Consider the following 19,518-nt stretch of genomic DNA (forward strand, 5'->3'; position numbering starts at 1 on the left):
CTTATCCATAGGTTTCGTCAACCGCTGTGTATGTGTGATAGAGTCGCGTTTGTGCAGTGCAAATCTCTCGCTATTTGATCCATGTACAATAGTGCAGTGTGGCATGGTAATCGAGGCAGTACAAACAAGAGGTCCTTCCGGAAACTGGTGGTGCATTCCCCTGCAGTATCATTCCCCTCTCAACGCATGCGCCTGTCCAACTATTGCTCTGCTGCTTACTGACGTTGCGGTACACTGTGCAGGCGGGAAGCTCATACCGCACTTGACGCTCGCTTGCCTCCACAGATGTACGCGAGTTGCTCAAGTGTGCATTACATGTATTTTGTTTCAGGCGGTTGTATTTCAACTGGAAATTTGAATTTATTAAGCAGAAAGTTTCTGTATTTTCATTTTTGAAAATAACACCAAATTCAGAAGTATCAAAAAATAGTATTGGTCTGAAACCACAAACTAACGAAATGAAACCGTTGATTTCATTTTCGTCCATTTTTCGTTTGGCGATTTTGTCTTCTCTCGGATTTATAAAAATCAGTTGAGTTGGTTTTTCATTCTCTATATTAGTTGCCTACCGTGTAGTAATCAGCATATATTTTCAGGTTTCATCCAGTTTCTCTGGTCATTTAAATACCCATATTGTATATCACTGAACATCCTAGCTGCTGACATTGACCAATAGACGGACAGAGGTCAGCTTCCGGAGAATTAAACTGCTCATCAAGCTTAGTGTTTCGTTCCCAGTACGAAAATATCATGTGTATCCTACTTTCAACATGTTTTAATTTTTATTTTAAAATATAAATGTATTGATGAACAAAGATCAAATTTGCGTAGCTGATTATGGTAATGATTTTCTTACAAAAAGTAATCATATGGTTACTGACAACACAACTGTAGGCGAGTTGTGACATGTCTCTTAGAATATACTCAGAGAACGTTACGATACTTACCTTCTAAAAACCGTGCCACGGCGCTTGATTAAATCGAATGTTTTTGCGGGAAACATACATTAATGCATTATGTCCTGCAGACCATAATTGAAGAGGATTAACGTGCATGTATGTATTTTACTTGACAAATACATTCAGATTACAACCATACAATTAAATTCTAAAAAAGCTTTAATAGCATTGTTTCTCTCTCGACTGAAATCCAAAATGAAATCAGCTCATCACGGATGTATAAACCAAATCTCCTCCGAGGGACGTTTCTGGCTTCGCGTTTTTCTGATTCTGCCTCCCCCTCTGGCCGGGCTGCGGTTAGGCTCAGAACATAATTGCTTAATGAGCGACCGCAAATATCGACCTTCCGGTTGCTCACTTGTTCGGCGAGACGAGCGCGGTCGTGTAATGTCTTCGTTGTTGCAATTAATTCAGAGAGAATCTCTCTTCAACGTCAGATCCAGATCTACCTCATTTTAACTTTCGCTCTCTCGTTTGTCGTTTGATTTCGTTGATACCGAATAATTTAAGTTTTAGAATGCGTCAAACACTGAATTGTATATTATCGTTTGTTTTGACAAAGTTCGTCAATGTTTGATTTGGAAACGCTCTAATAAATAGTACGTACTGCTAAAGTTATTATTAATTTTCATTTTACATTCAATGACGGTCTCTACGTGGGTTCCGGGTTCGAATCCAAACCTGGGCATGGGTATTCTTTGTGAGTGTCTCTTCATCAATTTCATCCTATCACTCATCCTCATCTTCGTGATTAGCCAAAAGTGGCAGACAAGTGAAGTAGACTAAACCCCCAATCAGCAGTCACTACGCGAAGTTCACAGAAAGGCTATTTTCATCCTTCAACCAATTTTGAAAGTTTCATGTTTGTCATGTTTGGTCTGTGTGTTACGAATATTGAGATATTTTCATTTGTGTGTATCTTTCCCAGTTTCCCTTTATCATTCGCTTCATCTCCTATTCACCCTTCACTATTCTCGTGGTCATACTTTCATTAAAGTAACGCTGTATGTGGTATGTGCATGTATCTCCCAGACTTCTGACATGTTATCTATCTAGCTTTGATCTTACGTCGAACACCAACAAACCTGTTTTATCTTGATCGATCTAGGAGACCGTAAGATTGCGAAAACAGCTCCAGCCTTTCCTCACCCTCTACTCCCACATCCACGTGGGTGCTTCATAATCCAACACTACCGATCCTCATTCCAACACGAACAAAAAGAAGGTACCGAAGTTTTTTTTACGAGGAAGTTCCATTCGGAGGACGAAGAAGGAAATGAGGTAAAGAGGAGAAAAGAAACGAGAAGCAGTATCCTTTCCTTTCCCCACGTTTCTGGTCCTCTCTTCGGTGGCTGTGATCTGAACAAGCAATTCGTGAAGAAGAGATTTCGCTGTTTCCATGGCTCGCGAGTGAGGATGGATAAAGAACACGACGGCCGCCATCTTTTTTCTTATTGACATCTGTGGAATAGGCTGGATTCTCGCGGCAATATTGCGGGTTTTTCTTCTATCTGCTTGTGCTCGATCATCACACGGCATGCATGAACTGACAAGAAATATGAGCCACACTTTTCTTGCAAAAGCGAATTGAAGTGACATTTCCAGCCATACGCGAATAAAGCATATATTTGTTCCGTCGTGAAATATTTTCTTATGGATCGAAAATACTTATACATTACTTTCCCAACAAGAGTTTCGAGAGTGTTTGAAGTGTGACAATTTTATATTTTCACTGATTATAACAATACTACTTTCTAAGTAACTGTACTCTTCCATGTAGTCACATTCAATGTCAACGCGATTCAGAATAAGTCGTTTTCTATTTGTTTAAAAAAAAATTGCTCCTGTGATTCTTAAATCGTACTTATCAGAGACTGAAAATAATAAAATGGATACTTTTATGAAAAATGAATTTGGAACTGCAAAGAAAGTGATAGGATAATGACTTATTGAATGATAATGTTATTACTTCAAACAAATTTACAATTTTAATGCAAAATAACTTGCATTACTTACGACGCGCACATACGTATGCTCTATTACGTTTCTAAACACAAAACAAAAGAAACAAAATATATATTATGTACACACGCGCACATACGCACCCACAAATATATATATATATATATATATATATATATATATATATATAGGGTGTCCATAAAGTCTCACCCCACCCTGGGCATTGTGAGAACGGCTGTAAATAGGAAGAAATGGCGAAACACGTATTCCATGATGTTCAGGGGGAAACGTTTTAAGGCCAAAAATTCCCTACCCGGGCCCCCCACAAGGGGGTATGCTGGGGTCGACACGTTGTTTTCAAATAGCAAGGGGGTCTAAAAATGTGTCGTTTGAAAGGTCTTATCATAACAACAATAATACAGCAAATCCGGGGTCTCTACGTAGCTCCAATTGACAATGGCGCGAAATCAAATGTGGAACATGACCAGCATTGGACAGGACTGCAACTCCTACAGTAGTAATCCTAGACAACAGTGGGAACTGGAAAAATGTTCCTACACTGTAGCATGATTCGGAGATATCATAGCAGTGTCTACAAATACGTACACCCCCCACCCCCTTTTAAGAGATTTCAAGCGTCCGTACACAAAACCGCATATCATCGCGCCCACTGAGATTGCTACCAGGAGGACAAGGACCGACATGCACAATCACAACTCAAGTCAAATGGTGAAGGAGGCACGTAGTTACATGTACAATGTCAACTGAAGCCAACTGAAGGGGGTTACAAGATGTTACAATACGTACACCACTAAAAGTCAAATTGAGCTTACCTACTATTTACAGAAGAAATGAGCCCCATTCACTTGTTTGAAGGAGAATGCAGACGGAGAATAGAACCAGACCAAGTAATCAGTGTGACTACCGCGAAGAAGATGCAACAGGACTATTCTGCTTATGTTCCCGTAAGCAAACAGATCGGACCGCGGACTTTGAAATGCTGCACGTAGAAGAGTTGTAGTGTCGTACACACTGTTATACTAACCTGTTTCCTGTATTTTCCGTTATCGTGGTTCTGTTTGTGTGTGTGTATTGGTGGTTAAAGTGTTAGAAACGACGAAAAAAGAATGGTGCCGGAAGGACGCGTTCTGGTGCAGAAGAAGTGGAAATTATCTTTCTTTTCGGTGAATGTGGCAGAAACTACCATGCCACTGCTAGACGATTTAACGAATTGTATCCCCAACGCCCTAGTATTGACCATAAGTATGTTTCAGACCTTGTGAAAATATTCCGTGACGTCCAGGACGACCTCACATCGATGAGGCAACAGTGTTGGAAGTTATAGGACGCGTGACTGTAAACCCTGTAACGTCTCTCAAGACAAATAGAAGAAGCAAGTAACATTCTACGGAATTCTATCAGTAAGGTGTTAAAATTACACAAATTCATACTTACAAAATGCAGATAAAGCAAGAACTAGGAGATGATGATTTCGATAGACGAATTGAGTTTTGCGAAATTATGTAAAACAGGATTGCTAACAACGAGAACTTCTTACACAACATCTGTTTCAGTGACGAAAGTTATTTTTTCCTAAATGGCTGTGTTAATGAACACAATATTCGAGTATGGCCAGATGTTAATCCCCATGTTGTGAGGGAAGGCCATACGCAAAGACCTGAGAAGGTTAATGTGTGTGCAGGTATTTTAGGAAACCACATAAATGGCAATTTAAACGGTAATCTGTACCTTCAGATTCTACGTGACACAGTAGTTCCCTTGGTAACGAACCTTGTAGAAAACTCAGTCGATGTCAACGCTGTGCCTGAATCTGATGTGGACAATATCGTTTTTCAGGAAGATGGATGTCCTGCACACTACAGCCGGGACGTACGTGAGTACTTGAACGAACATTATCCCAATAGGTGGATAGACCGTCGTGGTACCATTGAATGGCCTGCGAGATCGCCTGATTTGTCTCCGAACGATTTTTTCCTTTGGGGACACCTTAAATCTGTTGTTGTGTACAAAACAGAACATAGTAGTCTTGCTGATCTGTAACAAAGATTAATAGCAGCCTGTAGAGATATTTCAGCAGACACGTTCAGCAAAGTGCGACGTGCATTTCATGCTCGTCTGTTCTACTGCTAAGAAGTGAATGGGGCTCATTTCGAACATATTCTGTAAATAGTAGGTAAGCTCAATTTGACTTTTAGTGGTGTACGTGTTGTAACATCTTGTAACCGACTTTTAGTGGTGTACCGGTTGTAACATCTTGTAACCCCCCCCCCCCCCCCAGTTGGCTTCAGTTGACATTGTACATGTAACTACGTGCCTCCTTCACCATTTGACTTGAGTTGCGATTGTGCATGTCGGTCCTTGTCCTCCTGGTAGCAATCTCAGTGGACGCGATGATATGCCGTTTTGTGTACGGACGCTTGAAATCTCTTAAAAGGGGGTGGGGGGGTGTACGTATTTGTAGACACTGCTATGATATCTCCGAATCATGCTACAGTGTAGGAACATTTTTTCCCACTGTTGTCTAGGATTACTACTGTAGGAGTTGGAGTCCTGTCCAATGCTGGTCATGTTCCACATTTGATTTCACGCCATTGTCAATTGGAGCTACGTAGAGACCCCGGATTTGCTGTATTATTGTTGTTATGATAAGACCTTTCAAACGACACATTTTTAGACCCCCCTTGCTATTTGAAAACAACGTGTCGACCCCAGCCTACCCCCTTGTGGGGGGCCCGGATAGGGAATTGTTGGCCTTAAAACGTTTCCCCCTGAACATCATGGAATACGTGTTTCGCCATTTCTTCCTATTTACAACCGTTCTCACAATGCTCAGGGAGGGGTGAGACTTTATGGACACCCTGTATATATATTTGTGTATGTGTGTGTGTGTATACATTAAAATGTTCAATTGTTACGTTAGTTTCATTCTTGTTATCAATTCAGACTATAATTTATTCTTATTACTTTCAAATCATAAGTTATCTTCTGAATGTTTGATAGGACTTTGAATATTAATGGAAAGAGAATAAAAATATTATTTTCTTTCGTTTTCGAAACTTGAGTGTGTTCTTTGAACTTTCGGATAATTATATCCATTGCAAATTAACTGTCGAGAAATTTAAAATTTTGAGACTAGCTCCTTCGATCTTTCTGAAAGTTCTTTTGCCACAGACTTCTCTAAAATAACGGACAGTAAGCAACCGCGTTGACACTAAATTTCCTCAGGATTTCAAAACGAAACATTGTTTTCAAATTTCGAAAAACGTAACTAAGCTTTCTACAAATAGAATAAACAATGTCTTAAATGCATTTTAATTTAAAGTCCCCTTATTGTTTGATTGAGTTGGTGCTTTAAGTCCACTTGATGCACAGTAAGGCTAAAGCCCTCTTATACATTCTCTCATTATATATATATATATATATATATATATATATATATATATATATATATATATATATATATATATATACACACACTCTCATTCATAAACCAGAACACAAGAAGTAGTCCTACTTCTCATTAATATCAAGTGTCAAAGTTCTCCTGTTTCCCCACAGTATTTCGTGGTATTAGGTCATCCCAACCGCAGCCACAGTCTACCACACCACATTCCAGATTCAGACCAACTCGATACGGATATGAGAAGCTGGCGCTATCGTTCCTGAATAATTCTTCCCCAGGTGGTATCAACTTTCCAAAGAAGCCATGCTCTACTAAGCAACACAACTTCAGACCAACGAGTAAATTGTCTCCCTCCCTTTCCCTGTTTTTCTAGAATCCTTCAACGTCTGCTGACTTTTTGCAGGTACCAGACATGAAGCCGTAGGCGCTCTTAAAGTAATAAACATGAATTGAAGACCGCAGATGGAAACATCTGCCTCTGAATTTCTTGGTTGTGTTTCCGATACTGTCACTTTTGAAGTGTTAGTCAGTAATCGATCTGAGTCAGTTAAGGCATATTTAAATTCGTACAAATTAAGGTTTGATCGTTGATTTTTTATAAGTTTCCTAGGAAATATTTTTGAAATTAAGACTTAATTTGATTTGATTTTGTTTATTTTGCGTCATTTTTATGCTACTTTTGGCTCCATCGCGACGATGTAGATTAATGGTGATAGTTGAGATGAAGGGACTATCACAAACAGATGCAGACACAACACAAATCCCACAGAGAATTATCCTGGCTAAGGTCCAGGCGCCAGAATCTCGTTGTTCTGCAGAATGCAATCCAGGATGTATGATGGCTTAAAGATAACCAAGAATCATCAACATATGAGCCTGAGAAATGAAATGGTACTCTCATCAGTTGCTTCTAGAATGTAAACAAGATGACAAACTAAGTTGCATGAGAATATGAATATTTCAAATGGTACTCATTTCATAACAATCTTTGCGGTGTAAAGATACAGTTTAGTTTAAACAATTATTACTATTATTTCAACAAATATCGTCTGTAAGAACGATTCCAATTACATGAAATGATGTATATAACTGGAACATTTGGCGCAGGATAGTGAATCCCATCATATTATAAGTTGGACTGATTATGTTCAATAGCCCGGCCCCCGTGGCGGAGTGGTTAGCACATCGCGCTGTTCGAATCCCGGCCTGGGCATGGATGTTTGTGAGTGTCCGTCCATTCGTCAATTTCATCACATCATCATTCATCCCCATCTTCGCAAATTAGCCAAAAGTGGCACAAAAAACGAAGTAAAATAAAGCAATTCAATCAATTATGTTCAATATTCTAATTCATTTTCAGTTCTGACTTTTTCTTATAAGTCCACTTTATGAACAGATAGGTTAACTGGACCTACAGTTTAAAGTGGGATCCGAACCACTATGTGCCTCCACAGGTAACCTTTGATTACGAGACGACAATATTACCACAACGCCATCGAGGAAGAAAGTAACATCGAAATGAAAAAGTTGAGGAGATGTGGGGAAACTTTTGAGATTGTGTGAGTGTGTTAATAACCCCTTAGGTCCTAAACAGACTCATAGTAACCTGAATTTCGTCCGTCTATCACAAAATGAGTTTCTGCTGTCATGTGAATGTGAGTACCAAATCTTTTATTCGTAGTGCTGTGGTTTCATAATAATAACTGGAAATTATGATAGCATCGTCTCCTAGTCGTTCCCTTTATGGGCATCGCACTCTTTGAAATGGTGTACGAAGTTGTGTGAAAAACGGGAGGAAATTTTCAAAAATATTGATTTATGGCCATAATATTACATTACGACGTTAATATCTTGAATCCTATAGAAGTAAAAAGCTTGAAAGAAAAGTTCCGCCAATTCTTACTTCTCTCCTCCCCTACCAAACCATGAAGATGGAGAGGAGGGAGGGGGTGAGAACTTTCACAGAGTTTCTCAAACACCGAAAAAGAGACATATCGGGATCCGTTTCTAAGAGCCCGGCAGAAAGGATTGTATAGCGGAAAAGTTGAGTGTGTCCATTTCTCTGCAGAATTTATTGACACGGAAAAGTTACACCCCCGAAAAAGAAAGGCAGGAAACCTTTGGAAACTTCTGGCTGTGTGTGGCAACGATTTTCTCCTACCTAACTTGGAAGCCGAGTTTACACTTCTGACCGAACAGGTCGCCTTCGGGTATACAAGAAAAAGCTGTTGGTCGCACTTTTTTTATGTGGCCACGTTGAAGAATTTTAGCTTGCACTGTGATCTTGCAATTTCTTGAGGATATGAAAAGAGTCCGCTGCAATAAAGAGAAAAGTTAGTTTCAGCAGCCGCGAGAGATTCAGTTTCATGTCGCAAAGTAAAATTGGCGTCGTCACAGTATGAGGAAAATATTATGCAACATCTTCACTTTGGATGTTGGTTTTCCCCACGGTTTCATGACAAGAAATTTGCAAGTAGCCGTGATTATATGCAAGAGGATCCGAACACAAGAAATACAGCATGCTCGAACATCTCGCTTGCATTTGTAGAGACCTGAGGACGCTCCGTGCGGTGCGAGCTTTCCTCCTGCACACAGCAGCTTAAGGTCACGAAGCAGTCGAGCAGGAGTGGGACGTGAAAATACTGCGAGGAAAGCGCCCCCCTTTTCACTGAACTACCTCATAACACATTGCACTGTTACTCACCAATCAGATGACGCTCACTTCTCCTTTCTGCCTCTCTCACAACGCTACAGTACCGCTGCTTGCTCTTTAGTCTATACGTGTGTACTAAAGTGTTCTTTCACAAATACGGCAGAAGACAGCCTGAATTACAGTTAAAGTATTTATACTAGAGGAAATACAGAAGCACAGAAACACACTTGAAAGTTCTGTACACATGAGGAGCTCAAAGACTGTTACTTCCCAACATTCATTTATCACAAAAGATTGACAAAGATTAGCAATAATAAAAATAAATATCACAGATGAAGGACATGCATCACGACAGGTCTGTGGTTAGGCCTGACATCAGTCAGCATTGTCCCTACAACATTTTCCCCAAAAACCTTCTCCTCCGTCAGAAAGAATTGTTACAGTCAGGCATCGGGCGACGTTCTCAAAATAATTTCGATTGCTTACATCGACATTTTTGCATACATTCTCAATATGTTTCTTCCACGGTTGCTGCAACTAACATTAGAATTACAGATGCTCAAACACAGACGTCGACACTATTCATCTTCAGACGGAGCGGTGAGATCATACTGCCTGTCATCTGACCCATTGGTACTTATCACGTACTATTCTTTGTCATGTCATCATTTTTAAACACAATCATGCCAAACATTCTGGGAACTTTTTGAATATTTCTCGTATAAGAAACTCATTTCAATTGCATGTGGAAAACGTAATACTCTTGCCATCAAACTCCTAATCAACTAGTTGGTGAGCATGATTATGGATTGCAGCACCAAACATTCTCATCCGCTTTCCACAAGCTTGTAGAGAGCTTATCAAGAAAGTTTCAGAAGATGAAGACAGTGACTTTAATTGTCATGCTCATGAAACTACTTCAAGGTCGCTGCAATCTTAACAGTGTGTTCAAATCGCAAAGGAAAGATTGGTAACGGACCTCACTTGGTCTTTCTGGAGAGAAGATTCCTTTCCTTTTTTGCGTTTGGTTTTCATTTACGCTCTTCTATTAAAAAATAACAGAAACAAGGCTTTGTCACTCTTAACTGCCCGAATGTACAGTCACCCGCAATAAAAATGGGAGACCTGCATCCTGAAATGCTCGCTTTCCTGCAATGTGTCTGTGTGTTGCCTAACTCTACCGCGGTTGTAGAAGTTACCATTGAAAATTTACTACTAAAATCCACTTTCCGCCGTAGAGCTAGGCAACACACATGACGCCGTGCAGGGAAGCGAGCATTTCGGGATATAGATGTCGCATTTTTATTGCCGGTGACTGTACGTAAGGCATAATGAAATCGCAAACTAGAGAGAGAGCTCGCCATTTCATCGAATGGTAACCTGTACATATTGACAGATGAACCTGTTTGTATGCTCTATTTGACCACATTCCAGCAACATCATGAATATTTATCCACCCTCTCTCTCTCTCTCTCTCTCTCTCTCTCTCTCTCTCTCTCTCTCTCTCTCTCTCTCTCTCTCTCTCTCTCTCTCTCTACCTACCATGGAGGATATGTGAAGAGCCTTCTAACTGCCCGCAGGAGCATGTGTTCAAAGGCTTTTCATACTGTATGCATTTTAACCAGCTGCTGCATTTCCTGAAATATCTGTAAGCTGATTCATATCGGATGTTTGACCCACAAGCATAAGAGGTGATTTATCTTTTAGCAAAAATCTGCTAAAAGATCCATAATAACCCAATTTCATCTTCGAAGACCTCTCGATTATTTGGGGGGGGGAGGGGGCATCATTTGGCGCTCAACACAACCATCAAATAACGCCGCTTTTATTTTTAAAACCTTACGGTTTTTGGATCGTAACTATTTTTTTTGGACTTCCTCAGTTTGGTAAGTGGTTGTACATATTATTATTTTTAAATGAGATTATGTACAAGGCAGCAATGCATAGCATTAATTTACTCGTGTAGTTAAAGGTCTATTTAAATGCAGCAAGTAACATGTTATTAAAATAGCGACAGTCTTTGAACATTAGTTACATGTGATAAACATATATTTAATGGGTAAAGAGCCTTACACTATTACAAACTGAAAATAAACATACGTCAAAAATATTAATTATATGACTCGTTAAGGTTATTGCCAAAGTGTCAAAGTTTTTTTAAGTCTATTTATGCACAGATACCTACAGGTTCAGCTACATCACTGTATACGTTCACCAGGGGTCGATCCAGGGCTCCCTTGATTACAATGACACAGCGTTGCTAGATGTCATCAGAGATGCCTGAAGTTCATTGCTTATAAGTACAGTCGCCTCATCTAGTAATCCTGTAATTAATAATAAATTAAATTAAAATAAATTAAATAAATTAATAATTAAAATTCGTTGCCTCTACCAGTAGATCTGTCGGATATATGCTCCAAAATTGAGTCATGATAGTCTTCAATAAAACATTTCGCCTTCCCGATGACGTAGTGGTAATTTCGTTGCTTTGTAATCAAAGGGTCCCGAGTTCGACACCCGGTGAGCCCCATTGCACAGTGGTTGGAATTCTACTTTAAACTCTACGACCATTTGCGATTAACCTATCTGTGCATAAAGAAAAATTAAAACAAATTTTAAAAAATAAACACTTAAAGAATAAATTAAATATTACAATCTCGAAGAAGGTTCTTTCTTGATATAGTTAGAGTATTTATGTATATTTACTTTTGGAGAATTAAGACACACATGGAATAGCAGTACTTTTTTTCCCTTGGAAGAAAGGTTGCGCACACAAGTTGGTTTCTTATTGTTATTGCGTTCATCAAAATAACTACTCAAAATATTGTGGTATAAATTATAATACATCCACATAGCCACACGTCAAACATGCATATTTCTTTCTTTAAAATATAATGTTAGTAACTTTATTCTCACCTACAAAAGAAATAGGAATTATATAAAAAAAACACATTCGGCATATCAGAATGAATTGAGGATTCTACTTACCTACCTAACTTAGCAACCTTTTTTTATGATAAATTTAAACTTTCTTATTTAATATGGTATGCTTAGCATAAACAGCCATATGTTAAGCTGTAAGTCCAATAAAACTTTTTGAGTTGAGTTATTTAATCTGGCCATTTAACTGAATAACATAGTCAGATGTCGGACACATCTGGAACTGCCCTCGGACACGAACAACGTTGGCAGTACAGCTCGTATTTTTTTTAAAAAAATACATGCGTTGTTTATAAATATGTCTATACGTTTAATTTTAATTGCAAATTTTCAATGGCAACTTCTACCACCGTCGTAGAATTAGGCAACACACATAACGCCTTGCAGGGAAGCAAGTTATTTCAGGATCTAGGTGTCCCATTTTTACTGCCGGTGAGTGTACGATCGAAGTCTTGGTTAAGTGACGTCTTGGACACCCTTCTTCACGTCTCTCAAGAATTCTCATCTTACTATATGGCTACTTCATTTACCTTATGCAACGACTGCCATGGTACAAGTGCCCATATGGTAAACAGAGTCCATGTTATAAGTAGGCGGAAATTAAAAGTTCGTAGCTTCTGTGAAAATATTAAGTCAGCGGAAACAAATTCTTCCAATCAATTTGTGAGCTTTTGATCCTACGTTTCCCCCTTCCCTGAGATGTACAACTTCGCTGCGCCTTCAGGATAACATTATTTTTTTCTTTTCGTTTCTCCTCTTAGTCTGTTTGCCGAGGTGGGGAGTTTTCGATCGAGGCAATCCTCTGCTTCCAACGCTGCGTACGAAACGAGCCGTTATCGATTGCCTTCGCCTTATTATAAGCAAATACTTCTTAGGGCTGCTCGCAGATCCCGATAGAAGATTGGGGGATCTGCCCAAGGCGATTACAGGTGGTCTCCATTCCACGAGGCCTGCATTAGAGGGAGCTCCAAGTCCTGGGATTGCCTTTGTGTTCCTCCGTCGTTCCTTTCAAACAGTCAATGATTCCGTTTCGAGAGAAACCCTGCGAGGTTTTTCAAGGGGAATAGTGTGTTCAGAACTTTCTGGAAATACGATTTATTGACTGCTCGCATGTCTGAAAAGATAAAAACAAAATTCACTAAAACCGTCACCTCCATAGAATACTCTCTGCGACAAGGCATTGAGAACCATAAAGTTATTTGCTGTACTTTTTGCAAATAAAACATACTATAGTGCTGCCTCCTAGAGAAGGACGACCTAAATAAACTGTTACCAGATGAGAGTCTGTGCAAACAACCTGGCTTTGAAATATGTCAAGTTTTATGCTGTGCGTGTGTTTGTATAGCTACAAGAATAAACAAACTGGAATTCAGAAATAACGCCGTATACGGAGGCCAAATTGCCAATCTTGTAACATTATATGCAAGAACTTGGATCTTGCATTACATATTATAAAGGCACTAATACAGTAAAAACAAAGTTTTAGTGACTAAACTTTTCTAATACTCAACGATCCGTCATATTCCCACGTGTGTTCGTGACTACATGTACTCAGAGTGAAATATGGTGTCAGTTAGAACAAATATATTCAGTAATAATTGATTAAACAATCAAGTGTTAAACAGTTACATTCTTACAAGCTTCTAATTAACAATAAATGTTAAAAACTATTACCTAGTACACATGAATTTGCCTGACACAATAGTTACCATGATGTTTATTTTAAATGGAAAGAGACAACAGAAAAAAGAAAAAAACCTACTTTCTGAATCACAAGTTATAGCCAAAATGGTTAAACATTGTTAAAGCTAATATTTACAAGACCTGTCTTGACTTTCATTCGACAAAAGAAGTGGAAAATATAAAATGTAAATTTAGATTTCAGTAATTTGTTACAAGTAAATTCAAAGGTAAAGATGTAATCATATGAAAACATATATTGTTAATTGTAAGGTTGTAAAAGTGTAACAGTTTCATTCTTAATGGCTTTATCAATTGTTACCGATTATTTGTCGTCATTGATATATTTCAATCTGTTTATAAATCAGAACAAAGGCATAGGTAAAATGTGTCGAAACGTGGAGCATTATAAAAGTTTAGGCACTAACAATATTTTTAATTCTACTGTGAATGTGACTTCCTGGCCAGTATGTACGTATGTATATAAATTCATACCCACCGAAAGTTCCATGTTAAATTCTGATCTGCGTACAAGTGTTTCTTTTTGGGAGTCGATTTTTCATAACATTATTCATTCTCATCGTCGCGATCAACCTAAAGGAGAAAACGACGTAAAATAAGACAAAAGCAAAATTTGTTTCTTTGTTCTGGTCTCTTTAGTTATGTTTAAAACGAAAAACAAATCGCTTATTACAAGACAACAATTTTAGCCACTACACTTTCGGGGATGGGACGGGGTTGCTTGCGAGAAGAAGAATACGGATTCCATAAATTTCACTACTCTCCAATCATAAAAACAGTATGTCAATTATAACGTTTGTTGATTTGCGTCACTTGGCAGTCAAAAAGTTTGTTTAAGTTCAATTTATACTCAGATGACATAATCTGGACTATACTCTGTCCCAGATAACCGTGGAGCAGGGCCGCGCAAAGCTACAAAGAAGGAGGAGGAGGGCAATCGAGTGGTGAAAGCGCAGCGTTGCCAACCGTATAGCTCTGATCGTTCATGTACGGACGGACGGTCCAGACCTTTGTCCGTACGGTATTATTGTTTTCAAAAGTTTGCAACGCTGCAGAACGAAGGAGAGAAAGCGGGTAACTCCAGTCTTGCATTACGCAATCCCGTTTCTATCACTGTTCATTGGTGGAGCTGTCTTGCGTCACTACTTGCGCAGACTTGTTGTCGTCTGCCTGGTCTACAATTAGCTGGTACGGGGTTTATACCTGCAGCGGAATTCGAACCACCGAATAATGTGCCTCCACTGGGGATCGAACCCGGCACCTCTTTACAAGGCGACAACGTTATCAGTACGCCATCGTGGAGGTCCGTCACTTTTTTGCAATATTATAATACCGTGTGTTGTTTTCTAATTTATACGTGATTTAAAATTCAAAATGTTGAAATAATGGAATTCCTTATATTTCCAGATTTCATCGAGGAGCGGCGCCAGCTACTGGAGGTAGTAGGTCCGGAATTGCAAAACCACTATGACCAGCTGGGTCTGGAGGTAAGTTGTTGTTGTCACCCATTGACATCTTTCCCGAGTTAATTTTCGAACGGTTCTGCACCTGATATCCATCTCTTCCTCTGCTCATGGGTCTGTCTGACACTGCACGAAACTTTGCCGACCGCAGAAGTAGTTCGCTAGCCGCAAGCCATGCACGGTTTGAGATGCACCAGGCAGTCGATAGGCCTGCAGAAGAAGGATGCTTTGTCTGAAGCGGCGGCTCCCTGCCCCAAGCAGGATCCGGGAAATCAGGGAGAAAGCTGGCACTTGGCACTAACTGCTCAAGCATGAAATAGTAGGAACTAAAACTTCCAGAATAGTTAGAGCGAAATTTCACATTTTCAAAAAATAATCAAGTAATTGAAAACAGCCTCAGAGATTTTTAAACATGGAACTATTTAAAAAGATAGCAGTTGAAACACCTCTCATTTTCTCATGGAGCATGGAACCTCACCATGGATCCTCTGAGATCATCTAAAGAGAATAACACAAACAACGTGGATGAATAGTTTTATGAAATAAATTATAAAACATATGATTCCAATTCTACTGACATCTAATCTGCAATCCTTAACTTCAAACCTTTAGCACAGCGCTGGGCTACTATTAACATACAGGGTGTTTCCGTGACCTTGAATCAAACTGACAACTTGGTGGAGACTCAATATGAGAAAGGAACGCCGGTACGAAAACGCATTACGGACATTACTCCAGTATATCGTAGCACCCTTCAGCGAAAACGGTACAGTGGGTGTTCAAAATGGCGGCCCCCAGCGTCGATGCAGGCACGACAGCGTCGCAAGAAGCTCTTTTGCATCTGTTCAAATATCCCTGGAGTCGTACTGACGTATCACAGGCAGCAAGGATTTTTGCAAGGAGTGTCCCTCAGATCGGCACCCAATAGTCATCCGTTACTGCCAGGCAGTGCTCGTAAATGTCCATATTAAATCTACAAGTCACATCTTTCAGTTGTCCAATTCCACAGACATAAACAGCCCCAACTAGTTTTCGCTTATAACTTCTTAGTGACGCGTTTCCAAACCGGAGTTCCTTATTTAATATTGGTACTTGGGCCAGTCTTCATCCACCCTGCCAGTTTGATTCAATATCACTAAAACACCCTGTTCAATACACATCTTGCCTACCTCTGGCGGGCTGGTTATCACAGAGGACTAGGACGCCAGGGGTTCAGGGTTCAAGTCCCGACCTGAGAATCTGTGTTCTTTGTAAGTATCCCTTATCAATTTCATCATATCATCCATTATTCTCATCTCCCTGACTAGCCAAAAGTGGCAGAAAAGTGAAATAAAAAACAAATCATCGAAGAAAGGATGAGTGATGATATGATGAAATTGATGAAAGAACACTCACATGCTGCCAGGGAGGGATTCGAACTCTGAACCTCTGGCGTCGTAACGCGTTATACTAACCATTACATCGCTGAGATCGGCGTTTGCAGTGAAGTGTCAGTGGATTCAGCAGCTAATGCTTATTACAGAAATATCGACGAAGCATGCGAAACAAGGTATCCCTTCGAAATTTGAACAGGAAACAACAAGTTCAAAAAGGACCAACCCAAAACTGCTTCTTTAGGTGTATGGGGACGGTTTACCGTAGATGCTTCTCCTCAAATTACCTCCTAACATGATGCATTTTGACGTTACATTACCCTGACATTTTGGCGCAAACGCCCCAGAGTATCTAGACGTGGAGAAAAAGCGAACACGCTAATGGACCCAGCATCCCTCTCCCTTCCTCCCGAATTGTGCAATGTAAAATGCTCGCTTCCTATCTTCTCCTCTCTCCCTTCCTTCTCATCTCATAATGTATGCTCGGTGGATGAAAGCGTCTCCCATGCAAAGTAGGGGGGAGGGGGGAGGAGGAAGAAACTCTTCATGCTGAGTGACGGAGATGAATCTTTTACAAGCATCCGAGGGAAAAGAGTCTCTGTGCGGAATGGTTGAATTTATCGCACAAGTGTCGCCGAGTTCTTCTTTTTTGTCATCTGTCGCGAGAGAAAACATCCTGCATATTCTCCGGTCCTTTGATTCCTGTTTTCCTCGTGCTTGTATCGAGGAGCTACTTCGACTGTCTTGGGAATCCGAGGCTTACGGGCCTCTCTGGTGCTTCTACGTTACGCGGAAATGCAAACATGTTTCCGCTTCCATTTTTCCCTTGAGAAGATTGGAAATTGCGTATGTACGAGCAGATGCATCTTTGATCATTCAGGTGTTTCCATACTGTCTGCACAAAAATCATTTTACAAGGAACGTTTGGAAATTCAATCGGAAAACGTTGACGCTTTGCTGGCTATTCTGGAACGTTAAGGAATTTCACAGGAAAATTACTGATACACTCGTTCTTTTTTCTGATAAGAGTATCTAACTGATCTCATAAAAATCAATAATATTGCTGCACACCTACGAATTGCGTCTAAAGTCCACTAATCAATATGACGTCATCTTCCATCGGTAAATACCCTGATCGACCAAACCTGTATGTACTTATCTTGATTATGCGCGTAGATCTGGCAACATGGCACTCGGTTGCCATGACAAACGGTGCTGCCATCTGTTATCGAAAATTACCGCAAACTCACCTTTAGTATGGCCTTAAGGTCACGCTGGACTTTTGGCCTGCCCATCTAACTTGTTTTCAAATAACCACTACCACACTCTGTCCCATCTATCTCTGGAGTAGACGAACGAAAACAAGTCTCCACGCAAGTAGTGACGCAAGACGGTTCCACCAATGAACACGTGAGAGAACGGTATTGCGTGGAGGGGGGAAAGTGAATGCAGATACCAGTCTTCCCAGCATCGTGTACTGCTTCGTTATGCCCACTCGATTCCCTCCTCCACTTCTCTGCCGCTATGTCTTACTCCAGAGATAGATGGGACAGGGTATATATTCCAAGTTCTGCAAAAATAACGTCTGATGAGAATTCCATCTAGAGCATTTAAGTGGATCTTCCTGTGGTTTTCTTCTCTGTTGGCTAGATGTCTCTCATGCAGCCGTAAGGTTCTTCTCTATCACGTATATATAGACAACAGCGCAAGAAAATGACACTAAGGCTCACTTGAATACTATATGCTCTGTCTCGGGAATCTTTGGAGCGAGGCCGTGCATAACGATAGAGAAAAGGAGAACACGAGTGGGCGAAGCAAAGCAGTGCGCGCTGCTGAAAGTGGCTGGTAGCTGCATCCTCGTTTTCCCCTCCGTGCACTCACCCCCCCCCCCCCTTATCATGCTGTATATCAAATTAAAGCTCTTTATATAGCTTTCAAAATGAACTGAATATTACTTTCCCTAATATCAGCCACTTTTGTTCAAAATCAATTTGATGGAAATTAGTTTCTTTAAATGATTCTTTAAAATGTTTACTAGTATTTATGTATATGCGACTGTAAAATCAAGCTTTATGAACATTTTTTTAAATGTTGGTTGTTGAGAAAACTCACTAGAAAGAGAACTGTCCAAAAAATCAAATATGGCGTCGTGTTCCCAATATAAACTTTGAGTCCCGCCTCAAATTTTTTTTTCAGGCTTTTTTTTGTTCAAAAAGCAAATTTCCTTTAAAAAGCCGACAACGGTTAGTACTACTTGTAGTTCAGCTAATTCACAGAGTGAAAAACCGAGCTGCAGAATTCATTAAAAAAACAAGAGAAATGCTCAAAATCAACTGGGACGGAATTTTGGTCTTCAACGCTGTCAGTTGCAAGGAGGCATTTTCTGTATAATCCTTAACATCCTTTGATCTCTCGGACTCCATTGTCACTTTTTACCTTATCTTTTGACATTATTACTCGGCCAACTAGAATTAATTTTCTTCCTATTTCTTGCAAACATACGACTTCGCTTATCTATTCCCTTTGTAATAATTGTACTTTGCTAGGATCACTTTTTATATGGCCAAATTAGCATTGTGTGAAAATAGCTACTTTCTCTGTTGATTTTCCAGACATGTATTTGATGTTGATTAAAGTGTCGTTACTTGAAATAACGCAAAACCCAGATCATAATTATGATACCAACAGCTGTGGCGAGGCGAATAAAGAGTAATACCGAACACGGTACGCTGCATGATACTCCCACTTTCATTAGAGGGATATCCCAACATCGTATGATTCCAACGTTAAAGCAATTCCAGGCTTGTCAAACCCCATTGTCATGCCCTAATGGAAATCCTGATAGATTACTTCAAGTTCGTTCGGTGTTTTCGTTATGCGGTGTTTCCTTCCTTTTTCTTTTCTTTCACGCCTACCTTATACGTTTTTATCTTTTATCACCCTATTTTTATTTATTCACAACACGTGTAGTTGTTTTGTGCGATTATTAGTTACATAATGTAATCTGAGGTAAGTAACATGGTTGTCTATATGTATGCTTGAT

The 19,518-nt window shown here is 39.8% G+C and overlaps 1 protein-coding gene across 3 annotated transcripts in view; it reads left to right on the forward strand.

The window, feature by feature from the left end:
* LOC145978414 (NACHT domain- and WD repeat-containing protein 1) overlaps positions 1 to 19,518 on the forward strand; it is a 583,318-nt gene that overhangs the window by 331,575 nt on the left and 232,225 nt on the right. For all 3 annotated transcript variants that reach the window (XM_083111046.1, XM_083111037.1, XM_083111043.1), the window contains one exon: positions 15,047 to 15,126. In XM_083111046.1, the coding sequence (XP_082967172.1) occupies positions 15,047 to 15,126 (80 nt within the window). The remainder of the gene's footprint in view (positions 1 to 15,046; positions 15,127 to 19,518) is intronic.

The sequence above is a fragment of the Lepisma saccharinum genome, chromosome 1 (assembly GCF_977018435.1).
Source record: "Lepisma saccharinum chromosome 1, izLepSacc3.1, whole genome shotgun sequence".
NCBI classification, from domain to species: Eukaryota; Metazoa; Arthropoda; class Insecta; order Zygentoma; family Lepismatidae; genus Lepisma; species Lepisma saccharinum.